Source organism: Dendropsophus ebraccatus, chromosome 2, assembly GCF_027789765.1.
Source record: "Dendropsophus ebraccatus isolate aDenEbr1 chromosome 2, aDenEbr1.pat, whole genome shotgun sequence".
NCBI classification, from domain to species: Eukaryota; Metazoa; Chordata; class Amphibia; order Anura; family Hylidae; genus Dendropsophus; species Dendropsophus ebraccatus.
Genome location: NC_091455.1, coordinates 56,796,840 through 56,820,268, shown reverse-complemented (window position 1 = coordinate 56,820,268; position 23,429 = coordinate 56,796,840). Strand labels below are relative to the sequence as shown.

General features: G+C 45.2%; 2 protein-coding genes across 5 annotated transcripts in view; one reads left to right on the top strand and one right to left on the bottom strand.

The window, feature by feature from the left end:
• Positions 1–4,999, top strand: part of RGS20 (regulator of G protein signaling 20) — a 44,147-nt gene extending 39,148 nt beyond the window's left edge. For both annotated transcript variants that reach the window (XM_069960037.1, XM_069960038.1), the window contains exons 4-5: positions 636–870; positions 4,061–4,999. In XM_069960037.1, coding sequence (XP_069816138.1) covers positions 636–870; positions 4,061–4,261 — 436 coding nt within the window. In that variant the 3' untranslated portion in view covers positions 4,262–4,999. The remainder of the gene's footprint in view (positions 1–635; positions 871–4,060) is intronic.
• A 7,699-nt stretch (positions 5,000–12,698) lies between these two features.
• LYPLA1 (lysophospholipase 1) overlaps positions 12,699–23,429 on the bottom strand; it is a 61,946-nt gene continuing 51,215 nt past the window's right edge. For all 3 annotated transcript variants that reach the window (XM_069957588.1, XM_069957587.1, XM_069957586.1), the window contains 5 exons: positions 22,167–22,223; positions 21,571–21,725; positions 18,477–18,623; positions 13,703–13,774; positions 12,699–13,289 (listed from right to left, as the gene is read on the bottom strand). In XM_069957588.1, the coding sequence (XP_069813689.1) occupies positions 13,281–13,289; positions 13,703–13,774; positions 18,477–18,623; positions 21,571–21,725; positions 22,167–22,223 (440 nt within the window). In that variant the 3' untranslated portion in view covers positions 12,699–13,280. The remainder of the gene's footprint in view (positions 13,290–13,702; positions 13,775–18,476; positions 18,624–21,570; positions 21,726–22,166; positions 22,224–23,429) is intronic.

The following is a 23,429-nucleotide window of genomic DNA, read 5'->3' as shown; positions in this document are numbered from 1 at the left end:
ATAATGGAAGGTGATATAGCACCATGGAGGAGGAGGCACCATCCCTGGCACATAAGTCCATAATGGAAGGTGATATAGCACCATGGAGGAGGAGGCACCATCCCTGGCACATAAGCCCATAATGGAAGGTGAATATAGCACCATGGAGGAGGAGGCAGACAGCCCTCTGTATAGCCAGACAGCCACCTACCAGCATCTCTGATTCTTTATTTGATATCAGTGCAATATCCATGGGCTCTCTGTGCCATTACATCTGTAATACCAGACATACCTATTGATAACAGTGGTTTTTTTTATGCGATACAACTCCTTACTTATTGCAGTTGAATAATAAGTCTCTATTTGAAGGGGCATTCCGGATCTTGTCCTCATTCCACTGTCACCACCGTTCTCACAGAGCCCCGGACCCACTGGTTCAGCACAAGGAATTGCCTGGTTAGTGGCTATGCGGGTAATTCCAACCCTGATCCTGGAGGTGCAGTAGGACCAGGGCTCTACGAGAACGGCTGAGGTGTATAGACTTTTAATGTTTTGCTACCTACCTCTCAGGCATTATTCGGCCAAGTCTATTAGTCACTGTTATGGTACCAGTGTTAGTTAACATTTAATAAACCTTGACTTTGTGTTCTCTTTAGTCCAACCCCTACTCTGGAAGATGTGTACTCTTGGGGCCAGTCATTTGACAAACTTATGACTACCCCTGCTGGGAGAAATGCTTTCCGGGAATTTCTCAGAACGGAGTTCAGTGAGGAGAACATGCTCTTCTGGATGGCTTGTGAGGATCTGAAAAAGGAATCCAACAAAAATGTAATAGAAGAGAAAGCCAGGCTAATATATGAGGACTACATCTCCATTTTATCTCCAAAAGAGGTACGTCCTGGTTACATACAGTATGTGCTGGTGTTTTCCACTTGTCTACATTCCCTTAAGGTGGCATTAGATGGGCAGTGATCTGCCTGATGTGAGCTTGTTTATAGAGCCTGTTACACGGCACAGATCGAAAGGTCATCGGGGTTCATGATCATGTTATTAGCTGGAGAGTGAGCATTTGCCTGTTTGTCAACTGATCACTGAACCTATTTCACAGCCCCATACTATAGGGACCTCATGCCTTATAGTCTCTATTTTAACTGCCTTGTTACTTATTACCCCAAACTACCAACATAGACTATCCATTGATCCAAGGCACAATACAACCAGTCCTCCAGTTAACAAACTATTACTCTTATTGCATGCACAGTTTACACAGACAGATTATCTGACAGATTTTTTTAAGACAAAGCCAAGAACAGACTATAAACAGAAAACAGGTTGAAAAGACTTATATTTCTTCTCTTTTTAAATTCATTTGTGGCTTTGGCTTCAAAAATCTGTCAGATAATCTGTCTGTGTAAACACACCATAAGTCTCTGAGACTGCTGAAGAGAAGACGAGTACAGTGCATGGCTGTCTCCACTAGTTCTATGGAGTTACATGCCTATGGCTGTATCCATGTTTTCCCAGACTCCCTAGGGCTGCATCAAACTTCTTCAGCCACGCACCGGTATACAAATGTCGAAAGATCGGACTTGAGCATGCTCAAATTGCACTCATCTCTAGTGGCCAACAATGATGGAAATAAAGGGCTGTAGGATGATCCAGAAATAATTTGTGTAGCTCTGACCCCATGATAATCAAGCTGTGTAATACAGTGAGGGAAATAATTATTTGATCCCTAGCTGATTTTGCCCACTGACAAAGACATGAACAGTCTATCATTTTAAGGGTAGGTTAATATATAATATATTATAAAATGCAGAAAATCACATTGTATAAATTATATACATTTATTTGCATTATTCAGAGAGAAATAAGTATTTGATCCCTCTGGGAAAAAAAAGGAATACTTTGTTGCAAAACCCTTGTTGGCAGCACAGCAGTCACACATTTTTTGTAGTAGATGATGAGGTTTGCGCACATGTCAGGAGGAATTCTGATCCACTCCTATTTGCAGATCATCTCTGAATCATTAAATGGGAAGTCCGTCCATTTTCAAAAACAGGCAGGGGCAGAGGAATGTAATAGCCAATCCTTACTTATCTCTCCACGAGCCTGTGATGGGCCGCCTGACCAGGGACCCGCACCAGATGACATCACAACTCGGGGGCAAAGTGCCCATCCCGGCTGAATTGTGTGCTCAGCCAATCAGTGACTAGAGCGGCCCCGGCCCGAGCAGTCAGTCCATCAGCCGGGTCGTGACGTCAGCTCAGAAGAGAGCCCCGCGGGGCTCCTTCTCACCCAGCGTCTTACTGATGGATTGTAGCCCATTCCAGCCTTGTGCAGGTCTATGATCTTGTCCCTGACATCCTTAGAAAGCTCTTTCATCTTGCCCATGTTGTAGAGGTTAGAGTCTGACTGATTGAGTCTGTGGAAAGGAGTCTTTTATGAATGTGACAATTTAAGACTGTTGTCTTTAATGCAGGTAAGGAGTTTGTTAGGAGCGTCTAACTGGTCTGTAAGAGCCAGAACTCTTAATGGTTGGTAGGGGATACAATTAAATTTGCAAAATGCAAATAAATTTATATAATTTATACAATGAGATTTTCTGGATTTTATTTTTGATATTCTATCTCTCACTGTTAAAATTAACCTAACCTTAAAATTATAGACAATCCATGTCTTTGTCAGTGGGCAAACTTACAAAATCAGCAAGGGATCAAACAATTATTTCCTTCACTGTAGGCTTTTTAGTCAAGTGCCAATCTACTTAAAGGGGTAGTTCACCCAAAATGTTTTTCTTTCAAATCAACTGGTCCCAGCAAGTGCCAGAGATTTGGAAATTACCTCTATTAAAAGATCTTAAGGCTTCCAGCAGCTGCTGTATGTTCTGCAGGAAGTGGTGTATTCTTTCCAGTCTGACACTGTGCTCCCTGCTGCCACCTCTGTCTGTGACAGAAACTGTCCAGATGAGTAGCAAATCTCCATAGAAAACCTCTCCTGCTCACCATACTGGAAAGAATACCACTTCCTGCAGAACATACAACATCTAATAAGTACAGGAAGACTTGAGATTTTGTTAAATAGAAGTAAATTACAAATATCTGCCGCTTTATAGCACTGGTTGATTTGGGAAAATTTTTTTGGGTGAACTTCCCCTTAAATCAGTGCTCACATTGGCATGGGTCCACCCATGTAATACTACCCTTACTGTACCGTACTTACATTTGGCATCCGGTGAGGCATACAATTTTGTTTTCAGTTATATTCTTTTTAAAAAATGGCATTGCTTCTAGGGAATCCTAACATACGTGGGCAGGCAGAGCCATACGGCCCCTGAGCACCGCGGCACAGGCTCTACCCTGTGTGTGAGTTCTAATGCTCAGTGGATTTATACAGAAAGGTTTCACCAGGGTCTAGAAACATTGAGCATTTCCACTATGGGGAATATTCTGTAACTTCCAGACACAGCGTTGTAATCTCTGATGATGCTGACAGATGTATCTCATACTGATGGATAAACAAGCCTTAGCTGTAAGTGTGATCACATCAGTTATGACATATGAACGGAATCACATATGGAACGGTCTCTGCAAAGCTCTCGGGACCGAGCTAAACACTATTATTAGGATTCCAATATCTCAGCTACAACAGTAAAACAAAAATAGATTTTAGCGCTATTAAATTGTGAAGATGTACTGAGGAGAGAGACCCTTCTGCAGGTATAAACAATGGCAAGACATTTAAGACCATCTCCATGGGAGATCCCCCAAGGGGCAATTCTTAAGACCTGGTATGAAAGAGAATAATAATACTTAGAGCAGCCTGACCTTTCAGGTATTATATTCTCAGACAATGTAAGATGGAATGATTAGCAGCAATCGGGGTAAGAAAACAGAGCTGTCAATCACCCGAGCTGCTTATCGTCAATGATTTTGTATATAGAGCTTGCGGCTTATTATAGCACAGCATGCACAAGCGTTACTCTGCTCACAGTAAGGGGGGATCAGTTAGGGGTCGTCTTCTTTGTGCAAAGGTTGCAGCGACAAAGAAATGAAGAATTTTTTTTTTTATTTATTTTCAGGTCAGCCTGGACTCCAGAGTGCGAGAAGTCATCAACAGGAACATGTTGGAACCCTCACAACACACTTTTGATGATGCGCAACTCCAGATCTATACCTTAATGCACAGAGACTCTTACCCCCGTTTTATGAACTCTGTAATCTACAAAAACCTCCTTCAGACCTTATCGGAAACCACCACCACCACCACCACCGAGTCTTAGTTTTGTTGATGTTTTGTGTTTTTTTTTTTATTATTATTATTTTTATTGTCATTTTTATTTATTTAAAAGCAAACGGAAAAAAATGGGTACTACACCTGGCAGGGAGTTTAGAGCTACCATGACGTTCACCTGAAAATTCTACTCAGGCATATTTTAATATGGACTATGTTACATTGTCTCCGGCTGATGGCTCATCGCCATGCCTGTCGCAGCTAGTGATCAATTTTAGTGATATTTTCCAAATAAGAAAAAAAAAAATGGAAACATTTTTAAAGAATATAATATATATAGTAGTTGTATTTTTACAACAGTAATTAGTATATATTCAAAGACAAGCGTTACCCTGGTGGAAGTGCCTTGATGTGTTTATGTCTATTTCCTAGGACTAGATTGGACTATTACACTGAGACAATTGTATATGATCTGAAATCCATCTGTTTATTAAGGAGGGTACTTCCACTTGTCTTCGGGGATATGGGTTTGTGTGTATGTCTATATATAGCTATGCATATGTACATACACACAACATTAAAACAGAATACAGGATGCTAGTGGGAACAATTTCCATTGGCATAGAACAAATCTGGCTTTTTGTTGAAGACCAGTGATTCTGATAGCAAAAATTGATGTGTGAATGATTTAAAGGGTTTTGAATAAATATTCACTTTTCCTCTTTTGCAATGGAAGAAATGAAGAAAATATGGACATTTACAGAAACAACTATTCTAAACTGTAATAAAGCACAATAGTTTTATCCAAACACTAGTGGGTTTGTTCTTCAAGCATAAAAGCCTCGTTCACACTGAGCAAGAACGTCGGAATTGTCATGTCATTTCTTTGAGCGGAGACCGGCGGCAGCGGATGCGCACCCTCTCCTTCATTCACAGTGAGACACTGAGCGGAATTCCAACGTTCTTGCTCACTGTGAACGGGGAGAAATTCTGCAGTGTGAACAACAGAACGGAAATCCCATTGAACACAGTAGGACATTGCTCTGTTCATATTTTACTGGAGGAATTTCAAGCTGAAATAAGAGCTGATTCCCCTTCAATTCCTCACCTTTTCCTCAGTGTGCACATACCCAAAGGGAGAATCTCAGACACAACTTAGCGACAGGGATTGTCTCCTTGATTTAAAAAAAAAAAAGAAAAAAGTATGTATTATGTTCTCCCACAGGTGTGGGATCCACCCAGTTGTCCCTGGTTTGTGTGAACCAGTTAAAATCACAGCTGGTTTGCTGAACTGGAGAAGCAGGGCCCTGATCCATTGTCACTGCGTAGTAGCACGGGGCAGTACCTGCAGCCCATTTAGGTTGACCGCACCTCCAGAATGGCTGCTGATCATTATGGGCCATTGCAAGAAGGTTTGCTGTCTCTCCCAGCAGCACATGGAGCAAATACCCAGATATAGACCTTTAGGCCTGATTCACAGGTACTGGATCCACAATGGATTTCATGCTGTGAATTCACAGCGAAATCCGCTGCGGATCCCTTGCCTGTTAGTTCCATACTTGCAGTGGGATTGACATGCCGCTGTAAGTAAGTGACAACTCCCTTAACCCCCACCGGCCGGAGCATACATTAACTGCTCCATGCTCCAGCGTGCTTCGGGGGTTCCCGGCTGGACGTCCCACTCAGCCAATAAGTGCGCTGCCCTGCCACAGCCACTGATTGGCTGAGCGGGATGTACAGACGCTGAGAGACCCAAAGCAAGCTGGAGCTCCACGCAGGTAATGTATGCTCCGGCTGGCGGGAGGGTTAAGGGGGCTGTCTCTCATAGAAACTAACAAGCAAGAGATCAGCAGCGGATTTCACAGCGAATTCGCAGCGTAAAATTGGTGGCGGATTCAGAAAGTGTGAATCTAACCTTAGACAAGGAGAGCTAGATATGGAAGTAAAAGGGCATCAGCAACAAAGCAGGTCCAGTACTCGCTCCCTTACCGAAGAGGAATAGGAAGAAGACTGCCAGAGTCCTAAAGAATGATCTCTAGAAATCTACTGATGCACATGTTTCTGACCAAACTGATTTCTTTAGGGCCTGGGATCACAGCCCAGCACTTTGGAATTGGAGTATATTTGCCAAAAAACACAGAAGTGACAGTTCTGCCATTGGTACCTTGTTCTCTTCACAGATAATAGCAGGCTTACATTTTGCTCAGATGACTCCTTCCCCCCTTACTTTAGAAGAGGTTTATGCCTCCCTGTTTGTTAATATAATAGTCAACAGTCATGTTGTCTTTTCATATATTTAACTCCTACAAAAACGGACCAAACTGTAAGTAAAGTTATATAAACATCTTTATTAATCAGAACTTTTTAAAATACATAATGCAGATGAACTGGTTAAAAAGAGCCAATGGCCGTACACACAGAGAACAACCACACACAGGACAAGTAAATCAATAAGAAGAAAAACAGTGTAACAGTACAGTAAGCAATGGATCTATGTTAAAGAGGATGTACCACCAGGTACATCCTCTTCAACCTGAAGCCACGGATCGAACGGCACCGGCACGGGGAAGCGGGTGCCGCGGTCCGTTTTCCAGACCGAGGCCCGTTTCCCGTGCATGGCATCAATCTATGCACCGGAACCGGCCGGTGGTCAAGCACTGGAGGTAGGCCGCCCGCCCCCAGTGGGAGGGAATTCCCTCCCCTGTATGACAGGGCTCCATTCATTCTAAGGGAGCCACGTCATGGAGGGGAGGAAATTCCCTCCCACTGGGGGCGGCCCGGCCTACCTCCAGTGCTTAAACACCGTCCGGTTCCGGTGCATAGAACTGCGCCTTGCACGGGAACCGGGCCTCTGTCCGAAAAATGGACCGCGGCACCGGCTTCCCCGTGCCAGTGCAGTTCGATCCGTTGCTTCAGGTTAAAGAGGATGTACCTGGTGGTACATCCTCTTTAAATATTGCACATTAGACTAGAGACAGATTGCATGACCCCCGGCCTTTAAAGAGTAATAATTGCATAATGCCCAAGTGGGAGGGGGACATGCACACATCCATACCACAGGTAATATTAATAATACTCTTCTTTACCTCCAGTTTGGCCACAACAAGGACTTGGGCATTATGCAATTATTACTCGCACTTTAAAGGCCGGGGGGTCATGCAATGTGTCTCTTGGAATATAGTCTATGGTGCAATATTTAACATAGATCCATTGCTTACTGTTTATACTACACTGTTTTTCTACTTATTGATTTACTTGTCCTGTGTGTGGTTGTTCTCTATGTGTACGGCCATTGGCTCTTTTTAACCAGTTCATCTGCATTATGTATTTTTAAAATTTCTGATTAATAAAGATGTTTATATGATTTTACTTACAGTTTGGTCCATCTTTGTAGGAGTTAATAGTTTTGCAGCCAGGGACAGGCTGGTATTGGTCAATATAGGAGTCCATCATATCTTTAGCGTTCTGGCCCAAATGAGAGGTGAAGGAGTACAAGGCCAATCATAGTAAAAACAAGAAAACCATTAATATAACATAAAAAAGCTCCAATACTCACAAAAACACCTTCTTTACTGAGCCTATTACGGCGCTTGTGATTGTGTGGCCAAGGCTAGATTGTATTACACGGAGAGGTGTGCGGCCAAGAGTAGATCATTTTTAAGAAAACCTATATCTGTTTAGAAAAGGCTATGACCTACAGTACCCTGCAGCCACTTCACTGCTTCTCCTTCCCTTAGACAGCAAGTTCTCACGGACAGGAACTTCTCTCCCTATATATTGTTATTTATGCTTCACTGTAAATTTGTTGGGCGAAAAATAAGTCTTCATACAGTGCTGTCGATAGTATAAAATGGAAAATAGTAAGTGTGGGAAATAAAGTCACTGCATCAGAAAATCAGGAAGAGGTTAAATATGTACAGCACCCAGGAAATAACAATACTACCACCAATAATGGGAAAACAAACTCCTTTTACATGGCTACATACTCCATGTATCAAGTTTCCATAACAATTCAATATTAAAGAGAGCCCTAAATAATACCAATTAAACATTTCCTTTACATAATTTGAGATGTGTCCAACAACTGAGCAGAAGAGCCACCTACAGGCCACAAGAGGGACTGCACCATTTAATAGGATAGGATGGCTCTGTTTGAAGGACAATAAAAATCAATTTTAATAGAAACAGAAATTTGCTGGCAGAACCTTAGAATAGAAGAAATATGTTTATCCCCGGCATGTTTAAATTCTAACCTCTCACTGTGTCCTTTTGTTCTTGGAGTATATATATATATATATATAAAAATATATATAAAACACTTTCCTCCTGAACCTTATTTAGTCCTTTAACATATTTAAAGGTTTCGATAATGTCCCCCTTTCTCTTTCCTCCAGACTACACAGATTAAATTTTTTAAGTCTTTCCTGATATGGTTTATGCCGGACACCGTCCACCATTTTTGTAGCCTATCTTTGGACCACTTCTATTTTATCAATATCCTTTTGTAGGTGAGGTCTCCAGAACTGGACACAGTATTCCAGATGTGGTCTCACTAGAACTCTATACAGTGGGATCACAGTCTCCCTCTTCCTACTGGTTATACCTCTAGCCATACAGCCCAGCATACAATTAGCTTTCCCCACTGCCTGGTTGCACTGGTGACTCATTTTAAGGCTGTGAAAAAAATCACTACCCCTAAATCCTTCTCTTCTGAAGTCTTTGCCAACACAGAACTGCCGATATGATACTCTGATAGTGGATTCATCCTCCCCAAGTGCATTATTTTACATTTGGAAACACTGAACTGCAGTTTCAATTGTTTGAACCACTTATCTAGCAAAGATAAATGATTTTCCATATTACTAACATATATATTAAAAGAATAGAACCAAGAACAGACCCTTGTGGCCACCACTTGTAACATGTCTCTGCTAAGAATACACTCCATTAACAACCACCCTCTGATATCTATCATTCAGCCAGTTACAAATCCACTATACTATCCATGGATTAGTTCAATTTTCTCAAACTTTTTTTATCAGCTCTTTATGGGGAACCGAATGAAAGGCTTTGCTGAAGTCTAGATAGGTGATATCCACGGCATCCATTTACTTCAATGGAACTGAGTTTTAAAACCCCACTCAAACTGGAGACAACAGTAGGTGGAAAGTGGCAATGTTTTTGTAGCGCTGGATAACCCCTTTAACTTTACTATAGGCCTCAAGCTGTTCACCAAGCCTGCCCCCCCACCGTAACTATGGCAGCACTAGTGTGGTGTTCATAGTACAGGATAATGTCATGATGCCCTCATTTGTGCAACATTGAGGTAAAAAAGCAGCAATTGTTGTAAATTATGTCAGAACTGTAGACAGGGACAGTACACCACTGAAAGTATAAGTCTGTTTTTTGCAGTCATGGACCCCTCAGGAGCTTAGGGACCAGGCTACCACCTTAAACTGACCTATTGTAATCCACTTCTGCCTTCAGCCAACACTTGTGACATAATCAATGAGATTAGTCTGAACCAGAACCATCAGCATTTGAATCCTGCTGTCTTCCCATTGCGTTTCCATCCCAAGTCCCGCCTGGAAAACAGGAATGCAGCCTAGAAATCATAGCCCAAGTCCAGCCTTGAAAACAGGGATACAGCGGGAGTCAAATGCCGTTGGTTCCGCAATCACAGATTTAAGTTCTTAAAGATGATGTACCACCAGGTACATCCTCTTTAACCTGAACCCACAGATCGAACAGCGCCGGCACGGGGTGCCGTGCCGTGCCGGTGCCGTGGTCTGTTTTTCGGATCGAGGCCCGGTACCCGAGCACGGCGCCGTTCCATGCACCAGAACTGGCCGTTGCTCAAGCACTGGAGGTAGGCCGGCCCGCCCCCAGTGGGAGGGAATTCCCTACCCTCTATGACGCAGCTCCATTCATTCTAAGGGAGCCGCGTCATGGAGGGGAGGGAATTCCCTCCCACTGGGGGTGGGCCGGCCTACCTCCAGTGCTTGAGCAACGGCCGGTTCCGGTGCATAGAACGGCGCCGTGCACGGGAACTGGGCCTCGGTCCGAAAAACGGAAAGCATCACCGGCTTCCCCGTGCCGGCGCCGTTCGATCCGTGGGTTCAGGTTAAAGAGGATGTACCTGGTGGTACATCCCCTTTAAAGAACCCTGGGGTGGACACCATCTGGACCATATCGCCTTACAAAACTTTAAACTGACAAGTTCTTCTTGCCGTTTATTAAAAAAAAAACAAAAACATTTGTTAACGTTTTTATAAAGCTAATTTGTGTTTAGAGATGAGCGAACCGGGTTCGAGTCGATCCAAACCCGAATGTTCGGTATTTGATTAGCGGGGGCTGCTGAACTTGGATAAAGCGCTAAGGTTGTCTGGAAAACATGGATACAGCCAATGACTATATCCATGATTTCCACATAGCCTTAGGGCTTTATCCAACTTCAGCAGCCACCGCTAATCAAATGCCGAACGTTCGGGTTCGGATCGACTCAAGCATGCTCAAGGTTCACTCATCTCTAGTGTTTATCTTAACAGGAATTACAAGACAGGATAGTCAGATACAAACTAGTGTGAGGTGCCCGGTGATGACCTGTTTTTGCAAGAAAGGGAACCAGTGGTTGGGTTAACACTGTGTTTTGGCCAACCACGTTTTCTGTACGCTAAAAAAAAAAAAACAGAAAAAAAGCATTAACCCCTAGACGACCCTGGACGTAGGGTTACGTCATGGAAGTCTGTCCCCAGACGACCCATGACGTAACCTTACGTCCTGGGTGTTTTTCCCGCTATGAAGCGCGCTCCGGAGCGGAGCGCGCTTCATAGCAGGTGGGGGCCGGCTGCAATCAGCAGCCGGGACCTCACCGGTGATGACACGCTGCAGCGATCGCGCTGCCGCGTGTCATTAACCCCTTAAACGCCGCGATCGGCGCGACCGCGGCGTTTAAGTGTAAGTGACAGGGGGAGTCCCCTGTCACTTACCGATCGGGACCCCCGCAGTGTGACTACGGGGGTCCCGATCGGTAAAACGGACTGCCGGAGGTCTCTCACCTGCCTCCGTGCAGATCGCCGATAACACTAATCAATGCTGTGCCTATGGCATAGCAATGGTCAGTGTAAAAATCAGAGTAGTGCATGTAAAAGTCCCCCAAAGGGACTTCAAAAGTGTAAAAAAAAAAAAAGTTCAAAACACACACACACTACCCCAAAACCCCTCCCCCAATAAAAGTCTAAATCACCCCCCTTTCCCATTATATAAATAAAACATATAAAAATGAATAAATAGATAAACATATAATATACCGTAGCGTGCGTAATTGTCCGATCTATTAAAATATAACAAGCGTCATTGTGATCGGTAAACGGCGTACACGAAAAGAGGGGAAAAAGTGCGCAGATTACCGATTTTATGTTACATTATATATTAAAAAAAAATCAAAAAAAAGTGATCAAAACGTCCGATCTTCACAAATATGGTATTAATAAAAACTAGAGATCATGGCGGAAAAAATGACACCCCATACAGCCCCGTAGGTGAAAAAATAAAACCGTTATAAGCGTCACAATAGTCCCATTTTATTACTATTTAATTGCCAAAAAAAAGGATTTCATAAAAAAAATACATATATAACATTAGAGAATCTGTGTAACCTGCATATGGCTGTGTTCGGGCTGACCTATAGAATAATAGTGTCATGTCGCTGTTACCATATAGTGCATTACGTAGACACAGGAACCCCCCAAACGTTACCATATTGCATTCTTATTTACGATTTCACCTATTTATATCTTCATAAATAATATATTTGGAATTCCATCATACATGTTATGGTAAAATGAATGACGCCATTACAAAGTACAACTACTCCTGTAACAAACAAGCACTTACATGGCCCTGTAGATAAAAAACTGAAAGTGCTGGAGCTCTTAGAAGGGGAGGAGGGAAAAACGAAAGCACTAAGATCAAAATTTGCGCGGTCCACTGGGTCATTTTGGGCCTGGTCCTCAAAGGGTTAAAATGGATGTTGTGTTTATTTATTTTTTATTTATTTATTTAACGGAAGTCATGGAAAAACCGATCTAAGTGGATTGCACACAATTGCATCCTTTTCTCATAAAATGTATAGGTTAAATGGACTGCAAACACACTGTGTGAACCTAGCCTAATTCTGGAAAACCACTTTAAATTTGGTCAGTAGAGATAGGCACAACTGGAGCATGCTCAAGTCCAATCGTTCAGCATTTTAATACCAGTGGCTGAAGAAAGATGCAGCCCTAGGGCATCCAGTAAAACATGGAGACAGCCACAGGCCACAGGCTGTATCTGTGTTTTCCAGGACTTCCTAGAGCAGCATCCAACTTCTTCAGCCACCGCTAATTAAATGCAGAGCGTTATGGTTCACTCATCAATATTTATTATATGCAATTCCCCCCTCCTCCCAACAAAAAAACAAAACCAGTAAAGAATCGATCCAGTAATTACAAACAGTCTTGGTTTTAATGAAAAGCTATATAAAACAAAAATTAAGCACAACAATTTTTAACGGGAATGAAGGTCAATCTAACCATGAGTTAACAAAATAATTTAATTTGGTGCCTCAACGTTAACATCTCTTATTGCATGATTAGAGCGTTTCTAGCACTGAACCTCTGGGAGGAATAGTCATTTCTTCCACAAACCATTGCAAACTATGTACATGTTCATAACAGCTCAGGGGACTGCAAGGGTGCAAGACTATCAAGCATACAATACAATCGGGACGTGATCTAAGTCAAACAGATTTAGAAATGTTCACACAAGATGCCACAGCTGTATCCATAAAATGTAATGTGGACTCTGTTATAAAAGGAGATTTTTTTTTTCTAAACTTGCACCATAAAATTGCGACTTCCATGATTTTTCAAAAGAAAATAGTTTCAAACTGTTTCGGTCTTAAAATTCCAAAAGATCCCACAAGTTGAATCCAGCTTCAATTAAAAAAAAAAATTCTGGAAGAGAACTATGTCTTCCCAATTACAAAACGGCCTCTTCCATGTTTTGGTGTCAGATTATGATTTCTCTTAGCAGAACTGAAGGGAAAAAAAAAAGAAAAAAGTTAATATATAGTTGTATTTTTTCTGCTTCAGATTTACTCCCCCGCCAGCCAACCGATCTCAGATACTCTCCATTATAATCTATAAAACCACATCAATCAGACTGGGTGGCGAGCCAAGGAGCAATCCACCGAGGTGTCCAGAATCAGGCCTCCACTGATGATATTATAAAAATATATTATCATTAGTAATATTGGCGGCTTATCCTGTGGGACCTAGGTAACCCCGTAATGAGGACTTGTGATCAGGATGAAAAACAATTAGCTTCCATTTACTATTTGGTCGACTATTTGCAACCATGTTTTTCCAAGCCTGGATAACCCATTAAGGCTCTAACATACCCACAATTATCAATACAATAACCCAATAGCATACAGTACAGGTCTTACCTTCCACCGATTCCCGCATTCATTACAGAATACAAATGTTGTCATAGGTTCATCAGCGCTGCGGGTCTGGACCTAATAAGAGCAAACGGTGTCAATTTGGCACTGCAGTATATGAAGAATACCCTATGGTGAATATCCATATTAGCAGTTTACAATACCATTCATTACATTATATACCTGTATATAGCTGTTACCATCATGAGGATCAATGCAGAATATGATCATAGGTGGTAGGCAGCAGCGGCATCATGCTAATCGTGTCAGCATTGCAGCGAGGCAATGGCTGTACTATACAGAGAACCTAAGCCTCTCCTGACCTGCCCTTTTCAGTAAATACAGTAAACCCTCTTTCAGAAGACAGCTTTTAGTTGTGTGGTTGTTTAGAGGGGGAGTCACTCAGAGAAGATGGCGAGTATACAGGATATCTGCTATAGATAAGGAGGGGGTCTATCAAAAAGATCTTTCAGACATGATTTATTGAAGTGCAATCTAACCACATCCCCTGTAAGGCCCCATTCACACGTCTGTGTCAGTTTTTACTGTCAGGAAATCCTGATCAGGAGGCCTCAAATGTCATCAGGAAAGTATCAGGATTTCCTGACAGTAATCCGTTTTTACCCTCAGGAAACCATCAGGAAAAACCTTCAGGATTTCCTGATCAGAAGAAAAATAGGACACGAGATGTATTTCTGCAAGCTGGATGGTCACAGCTTGCAGAAGTACAACTCCCATCATGCCCGGCTGACAGGTCATGATGGGAGTTGTACTTCTGCAGTCTGTGGTCACCCAGGTTGCAGGACATGATGGGAGTTGTACTTCTGCAACCTGGATGGCCACAGGCTGCAGAAGTACAACTCCCATCATGACCTGTCAGCAAGGCATGGTGTGAGTTGTAGTTCTGCAACCTGGATGGCCACAGGCTGCAGAGTACAACTCCCATCATGACCTGTCAGCAAGGCATGGTGTGAGTTGTAGTTCTGCAACCTGGATGGCCACAGGCTGCAGAAGTACAACTCCCATCATGACCTGTCAGCAGGTGCTGCGAGTGGTTGCTGCCGGTGGTTGCCGCGGGTCGTTGCTCCGGGAAGGTGGGTGTGTCGGTGCTGCTGAGGTCCAGGTAGTGGAGGAAGAGGGAGGAGGCGGCAGCAGGAGGCCGGGGCAGACCGTGAGCAGCGGCGGAAGGTGGTCCGGGTGAGTGGAACTCCGGACGCTTTCCTGATGTGCATCAGGAAAGTGTCCGGGGCTAGGGCGCTCCCATAGACTTCTATGGGGGCATCCGGGCCGGATTTCCGGACGAAAATAGGACCGGTTCTAAAAAATCCGGTCCTATTTTCCGGAACGGACACCCATCCGGAAAAATCTGGAAGGGTGTCCGTGTCCAATGAAAGTCTATGCGTCCGGAAATCCTATAAGGAAATCCGGACGGTTTTCCGGACGTGTGAAGGGGGCCTTAGAGAATACCTAGGCAGGCCACCGGCTGTATCTATGTTTTCGAGGACTTCCTAGGGCTGTGTTCATACCTTGCAGCCACCGGTAATCAATAGTTGCATTTCTGGGTTCGGATGAACCCAAGCTTGTTCAAGATTTGCTCATGTCTACAGAAAATCTTCGTAGAATATCATTTTTTTTAGCAGAAAGTACAGGCGATTTTACGAAACTTTGTAATTGGGTTTATTAGCCGAAAAATGCATTTTTATCATGAAAAAGCAAAGCTCTCCCCCCTGTCTTCATTGTTCTCTATGAAGAGGGGAGGGGTGGAGGGAGATGAGGCACCAAAACGGGACAACAAAGAGTTAATTTACAGCTACATCTCTCTCCTCCTCTCTCCTCTGATGTCAGCACTGACCTCTCTGACCTCTGAAGACTGGCTTTCAATGGCTTCCTGCTGTGTAATCCTTTGTTCTCTGCTGCCGACTAATCTCCCTCCTCCCCTCTCCAGACAGGATCCGACCACAGTCGAGATTTGCAGTGGATGACAGAAAGGAGAGGAGGGGGGGGGGGGGGCCTGGGGAAAGTCTTTTTAAATGCAGATAATGGCATATTTGCCTAATAAACCCTATTACAAAGTTTCTTATAATTGCCTGTACTATTGATTTCTGCAAAAAAAAAAAAAAAAAATAATAAAAAAATAAAAATAAATTAACGACTGACACTGTATGGGTGTGTTCACATGTACAGAATCCACAGCAGATTTGATGGTGCAGATCCGCAGCAGATTTAATTTAAATAACTGAACACAGCATAAAATCTGCTGCGGATCCTGTACGTGTAAATGCACCGTATAAAGATAAAAAACATACAGTGTAGAAAAGATGGATTTCACAAATACCACTTCTACTACTCTGTATCCATCTCACAATCATCCAGTGTAAAGCTCTGGCAACGTTTAGGCTTATAGTACCTTCACCAGTATATAAAATGCGGCCAGATACAAGTGTTTCTAGAGTGTTCAGATGGAAAGTATCTGCAGGTTAGACAAATCTAACTTGCTGATAGCTCCCTATTGTGTACAGGGCGCTGAGTATGAAGTTTTAATGTAGTCCCTCTGTCTGGTAAAGCCGCTTGGAGCACCGGCCTGCCCCCTAGAGTGCAGAGTTGGCCTGCTCCACTGAACCATTAGAAGTGGCAGATCTGTGCTCCACACAGCCTAACCGGACAAAGGACACAGTAAAACTGCATAGAAAGGGCATTAAGGATGAGGGTAAGATAGGGCTGGGCGGTATACCGCAAAAATACCGATACCGTCACTGGCATTGGTTAACCGACCTCAACTTAGCCAGTACGGTATCTGCTGTATTTTTGTACTTCCATCTTCCTTTCAGAGCGCCCTCTCCCCTCTCCTGTCCCGTCAGAGCGCCCCCGCACACACGTGCGCCGCCCGGCATTAGCGCTGCACGTTATGTGCAGGGACGCCGGCATCAGAGCGGGAGGTGGGGGAGGAGGAGGAGCAGCAGCAGAAGCAGGGTCCAGGTGAGAATGCCCGCCCCCGCCGCAAGTCCTGTCTGAGCGCCCGATCTCCCCACCCGTCTGGTCCCACCTCACCCGTCCGAGGCCCTCTCCCCACTGGTCCGGTCCCATCCCGTCCGAGGCCTCCCCACCTTACCTCACCTGTCCGAGGCCCCCCATATCCGGCCGGCGAGTGCTGCACATGAGTGTGTGCAAGGACGCCGGCATTTCAGAACTGGAGCAGCAGCTGACCTGTAGTCCCCTCAGTAAACAGTACAAGGCTGTAACTTAGGAGGAATGGATGGGCTGCAGCAGGCAGGATGTCACACACAGCAATGTCTCCTACAGCTTATCCTGCCTGCTGCAGCCCATCCATTCCTCCTAAGTTACGGCCTTGTACTGTTACTGAGGGAACTACAGTCATACATACACGCCTATCCACCCCCTGTATAGTAGCACACCCCTGTCCTCCCGTACAGTCATACACCCCTGTCCCCCCCCCCCCGTACAGTCATACACCCCTGTCCCCCCCCCCTACAGTCATACACCCCTGTAACCCCCCCCCCCCAACAGTCATACACCCCTGTAACCCCCCCAACAGTCATACACCCCTGCCCCCCCAATAGTCATACACCCCTGTCCCCCCCCCCCGTACAGTCATACACCCCTGTCCCCCCCCCGTACAGTCATACACCCCTGTCCCCCCCCCCGTACAGTCATACACCCCTGTACCCCCCCCCGTACAGTCATACACCCCTGTACCCCCCCCGTACAGTCATACACTCCTGTGGCCCCCCCCCCCGTACAGTCATACACCCCTGTGCCCCCCCCCCGGTATAGTCGTAGACCCCTGTCCACCCTCCCTCTGTATAGTCATACACCCCTGTACAGTCAAACACCCTGTCAGCCCTCCCTGTACAGTCATACACCCCTGCCCGCCCCCCCTGTATAGTCATACACCCCTGTCGGCCCCCCCCCCCTGTACAGTCATACACCCCTGTCCACCCCCCCTGTACAGTCATACACCCCTGTCGGCCCCCCTGTACCCCTGTATAGTCATACACCCCTGTCGGCCCCCCTGTACCCCTGTATAGTCATACACCCCTGTCGGCCTCCCTGTATAGTCATACACCCCTGTCGGCCTCCCTGTATAGTCATACACCCCTGTCGGCCTCCCTGTATAGTCATACACCCCTGTCGGCCTCCCTGTATAGTCATACACCCCTGTCGGCCTCCCTGTATAGTCATACACCCCTGTCGGCCTCCCTGTATAGTCATACACCCCTGTCGGCCTCCCTGTATAGTCATACACCCCTGTCGGCCCCCACCCTGTACAGTCATACACCCCTGTCGGCCCCCCCCCCCCCTGTACAGTCATACACCCCTGTCGGCCCCCCCCCCCTGTACAGTCATACACCCCTGTCCGCCCCCCCTGTATAGCCATACACCCCCTAATAATGACAAATGATGATAATAATAATGATGATGATAGACTAACCATGGCTTGCTGCTCAGTGAGCTTTTTTATTTTTTTGATATTGCCAGTTTGGCATGGCAAGTGGGTGTGGTTTGCAAAAAGGGGCGTGTCATAATTATGGTTCAGGTATCGTTACCGCCGCTACATGTGCGCATGTGCCCATATCGCCCAGCCCTAGGGTAAGAGACACCTTCCTTCTCAGTGCCTTGTGTGAAATAGGGGGCTATCAGCAGCTTTAAAGAGAGCAGCTACAAGACAACCACTGCTCAGGCAGTATCCTGACATTATAGGAATAAAATACAGGAAGGCATAGAATAGTCTGGAATAAGGGGGCAGCATGCCCAGACTTACCTGTGTGTAGGTACAATTCTTCTTTTTGCATTTACCACAGGTGAATAGGTCAGTCTGGGTGCCACCAGTCCTGGCCATTTGGTGTTCTCGGATGGCCTCCTTTGTCAGGTTCTTCCTCATTTCTTTAAGTTCATCACTTGCCATTTCCTGAAGGTGTTAAGAACAAAAGTTAATGGGTGTAAATATGTCTGGGCAATATGGCCGAAAAAAAAAAAATTGATTTAAATCTCGATTTTTTTTTTATTTTTGCTAAATAAACAGGACATTTTCTCCCTGCAGCATTAGATACTATCTTAATTACGTTTGAGACAACGGTATTGCTTCCCAGTGTGACAGTGCTCCCCCTGTGCCCCCATGTAGTAGACAAGCCCATTGTGTGCCCCATATAAGTAGTTTTCCCAAATATGTGATAGGAGATCTTTGTGCCTCCATCTAGGTAGGGAGTAGTAGTGGGGGTATAGTGGAGAAGGGGTGTAGCAGACTGGGGGTCACTGAGTGGGTATGGAGCAGACTGGGGGGGTCACTGAGTGGTTATGGAGCAGACTGGGGGGGGGGGTCACTGAGTGGTTATGGAGCAGACTGGGGGGGGGGGGGGGTCACTGAGTGGTTATGGAGCAGACTGGGGGGGGTCACTAAGTGGTTATGGAGCAGACTGGGGGTCACTGAGGGGGCAGACTGGGGGTCACTGAGGGGGCAGACTGGGGGTCACTGAGGGGGCAGACTGGGGGTCACTGAGGGGGCAGACTGGGGGTCACTGAGGGGGCAGACTGGGGGTCACTGAGGGGGCAGACTGGGGGTCACTGAGGGGGCAGACTGGGGGTCACTGAGGGGGCAGACTGGGGGTCACTGAGGGGGCAGACTGGGGGTCACTGAGGGGGCAGACTGGGGGTCACTGAGGGGGCAGACTGGGGGTCACTGAGGGGGCATGCGGACCTAATGCAGGTACGGTAAAGTGTTGGGTCCGGAGAGAGTTGCAGGACGGTGAGATGCAGGGCTGGCAGGCAGGCGAGATGTGGCACCAGCGGCTCCAGCCCATTCACGCTCTCGCTTTCTTCCTGGCACACGTGCAGGTCCCCGGTCTGTGGAGAAGGCGGCAGGGATTGCAGCAGGAGGAGATAGTGTCGCTGCCCGCTGTACAGCTTCAAGACCCGCAGCGGCGCTATCACCTTCTGCTGCAGTCCGTGCCGCCTCCTCCACAGACCGGGGACCTGCACGTGTGCCAGGAAGAGAGCGGGACACAGATCAGCCGCGGCTCTGTGAAGAGGCTGTAGCCGCCGGTGCCACATCTCTCCTGAATGCCGGCCCTGCACCTCCCCTCGCCGTCCTGCAACTCTCCCCGGACCTGACACTTTACCGCGCCGCCCGCCATGATTGTTTGTGAAAATCGAATTTACGATTTTCACAAAAAATCTAATCGATTCTAACTGTCTGGGCAAATTAATCGAATTAATTAAATTAATCGCCCAGCCCTAGGTGTAAATAACCAAGACAAATGCACAGAATCTTGGAAGACTCTACAGATTCACAAGCCAGTATTTCACATGAACCTTTACTATTAGGTCTACTGAACTTTGTATACAAAATCAGGCCCATGGGCCGTTCGGCAGGTGATGTAGTTATTGTCCTAAAAAACAACTTTTAAACTTGCAGCCCTGTGCCCAACGGCCGGGGCTTAGAGTATCTGTGCCCTAACTTTGCACCACCCCTCCGTCCCTCCTCCCCACCCTCTTCATCATTAGGAATGCCACTGGAACATTTTCTCCTGTCTGAACATTGCACAGGTGCCTTAACGATCCAGCTCATATTCAGTATTCACACAAGTGAAGAATAGGAGACAAGAACGGCCGTTCTATATGTTGCGTGAACATGGCCTAAATATTTATGGAGCGTGTCTCACTAGTGCCTGCTGGAGTCAGCCAGAATTTTACCTTACAATTGTACGATCGTGTAATGCAAACCAGTGATGTGGTCTCTTTTTCAAAGCGTCACCCTATTTGTGACGTTTTTTTCTTGTGCACCGGCCTGTTGTATGCACTTGAGGCAGGCTTGAACCCCCAGGGTAACTATATACGCTCCCCTTGGTGACGCAGCCCTGCTCGATTCTAATGGAGGTGTATCATTAACGTGGGGGGGGGGGGAGCTGGGTCCACCCTCCAGTGCATACAGCGGGCCGCTGCACAAGATGAAAACTGCACCAAGCGTGGGAACCAGGAAGCGTTTTGAAAAAGGGACCACGCTGGCAGGGTAACAAATAAAAGTTGCATTACAAGGTAGTACATTCGTTGTCGCATTACAAGGCGGTACATTCACTTTAACTCCATGGCTGTGCAAAGGCAAGTTCCTACAATGCAAACCAACATACATTAAGCTTTCTAAACCAGGGAGCTTTATACTTTATTCCAGATCCTGTAAGCACAGCCTGTTCCAGTTTATATATTAGCCGTCCGTCACATTTTCACATCTCTGTTGTAACATTTAATTTTGCAGTTGAATCTATTCTGCATTAAAGGGAACCTATCACCCAGCATTTCGACGCTGAGCCCGCCCGACCCCCCGATGCAGCCCCGGATACTTACCCTTTGCAGCAAGTCCTGCAACGGAGATATCGCCATAAGCAGCTGTGCGCACGTGCTCCAGAGAGGAGTCCGACGCCCATAGAGAATGACGGCTCCAGTCATTCTCTATGGGCATCGGACTCATCTCACGTAACTTGCATACAGCGTGCGCTCACCTTCCGGCACCGATATCCCCGTCCGGGGACCGGGTCCAGGAGCTGGACTTGCAGCAAAGGGTAAGTATCTAGTGCTCCACCAGGGGGTCGGGCGGGCTCAACGTCGGAATGCCGGGTCACAGGTTCCCTTTAATATACTGTAATATCTTATAAGCAGGAGCATACAGAAACACTTGAGCTCCAGCTCAGCACAGGAACGGATAAATAAACCCTAACATGAGTACAAGAAAGACATCAATTTAAAAAAAAGCTGCTTCAATAAACCTGCTTTCTAAGACGTTCACATAAAATCCTAATAGAAGAGAAGGTTCAAGACTTTGATTTTCCATGCAAGAAATAAGTGCACGGAGCCCAGGTACTTACTTCTGCTGACATCCTAGCAAACACATCTGGGGCGATGTTGCCACAAAGCACATTTCGCCTCAAGTTGGGATTTTTTGCATCCTTCAGGTTGGCAATCCTACTTCGCACTCTGTTCTTATATTTTGCATCTGTGTTCTTAAATTCTTGGTGAACAGGTGCATAGGAGTTAAGTCATAACCTATTACATAATGCAAACACACAAACCAGCAGATGCCTGCATACTAGAATACATACACCTCCGGCAGAATCTGATCATCTTCCAACAGGAATTTGTCCACCCCATGTACATGGAAGAGGAGACACTTCAAAAAGTGGGACCAAACCATAAAAGACTCGCTAAAAACATAAATCAGAGGGGTCTGCCATATTCAGAGGCGCCGCTGTCCCCATACGCCAGGTATTGACCGGCTTTTCCTTTTCATTGTGCAAAGGGAGAAGCCAATCACAGGCGCATGGGCAGGTAGAGCAGTGCCCAATGGATACACAGAACGGATATCTCAGCTCACAGATCATGTGCTGCAAAGTAAGGGCAGCGTTACTGTTGACTAAGCTGATATTTCAAGTTTCCATTAACAAGACCCAAATAAAAAGGATATCTTCTTCAATCTGAGCTCCAAGCTCTTCATCATCTGCTCCAATAGTAATGTAGTCATCTATAAAAGAGACACAAAGCAAATGTATGTGAAGTTGAATAATGTAAAATATGTTATTTAAAATACATACAATACTAAAGTCCATAGGAGTCATGTACAACATGAAAGAGCAGTCTGCCTAGAGGTAATTTCTGGTTTATTATGTGATGTCTGATTTTCATTGATCTCCTCCACCAAATTACAAAGTCCTCAGATTTCAATTTCTTCACACTACAACTTAAAACCAAATCCAGATACAATGGAAATGGAAAAAAACGAAAAACACACTTGTATTACTTAACCCTTTGAAGACCCAGCCCAAAATGACCCAGTGGGCCGCGCAAATTTTTATTTTTGCGTTTTCTTTTTTTTTTAAATATGGTAACTTTTGGGTGGTTCCTTTGTCTACATAATGCATTATACGGTAAAAGCAACGTGATACCATCATTCTATAGGTCAGCCCGAACACAACCATATGCAGGTTTACACAGATTTATTGATTATTTTTTTTTATTGAAATCTTTTTTTTTTTTTTCTCAATTAATTATTAATAAAATGGCCCTATTGTAACTCTTATAACAGTTTTATTTTTTCACCTATCGGGCTGTATGGGGTGTCATTTTTGTGCCATGATCTGTTCTTTTTATGAATACCATATTTGTGTAGATCGGATGTTTTGATCACTTTTTATTGAATTTTTTTTTCTTTTCGTTTACCGTTCAGGATGGCGATTGTTATATTTTATTAGATCAGACAATTACGCATTCTACGATATATAATATGTTAATCTATTTAATTATTTTTATATGTTTTATTTATCAAATGGGAAAGGGGGTGATTGTAATTTTTATTGGGGGAGGGGCTTTGGGGTATTTTTAAAAACATTTTTTCTTTTTTTTTTACACACTTAAGTCCCCTTGGGGGACTTTTACATGCAATAGACTGCATATACTGATCAATGCCATGCCATAGGCATAGCACTGATCAGTGTAAAAAGGATCTCTGCTCATTGAGCCTGCATGTGGCAGACTCAATCAGCAGAGCGCCGATCAGACCGCATGGAGGAAGGTAAGAGACCTCCGGTGGTCCCAATCGGTAAGTGACATGAGGCGCCCCTGGCACTTACAATTAAACGCTGCGGCATTTAAGGGGTTAATGACAGGCTGCATCGCGATCGCTGCAGCCTGTCATTAACAGTGAGGGTCGGGCTGCTGATTGCAACCGGCC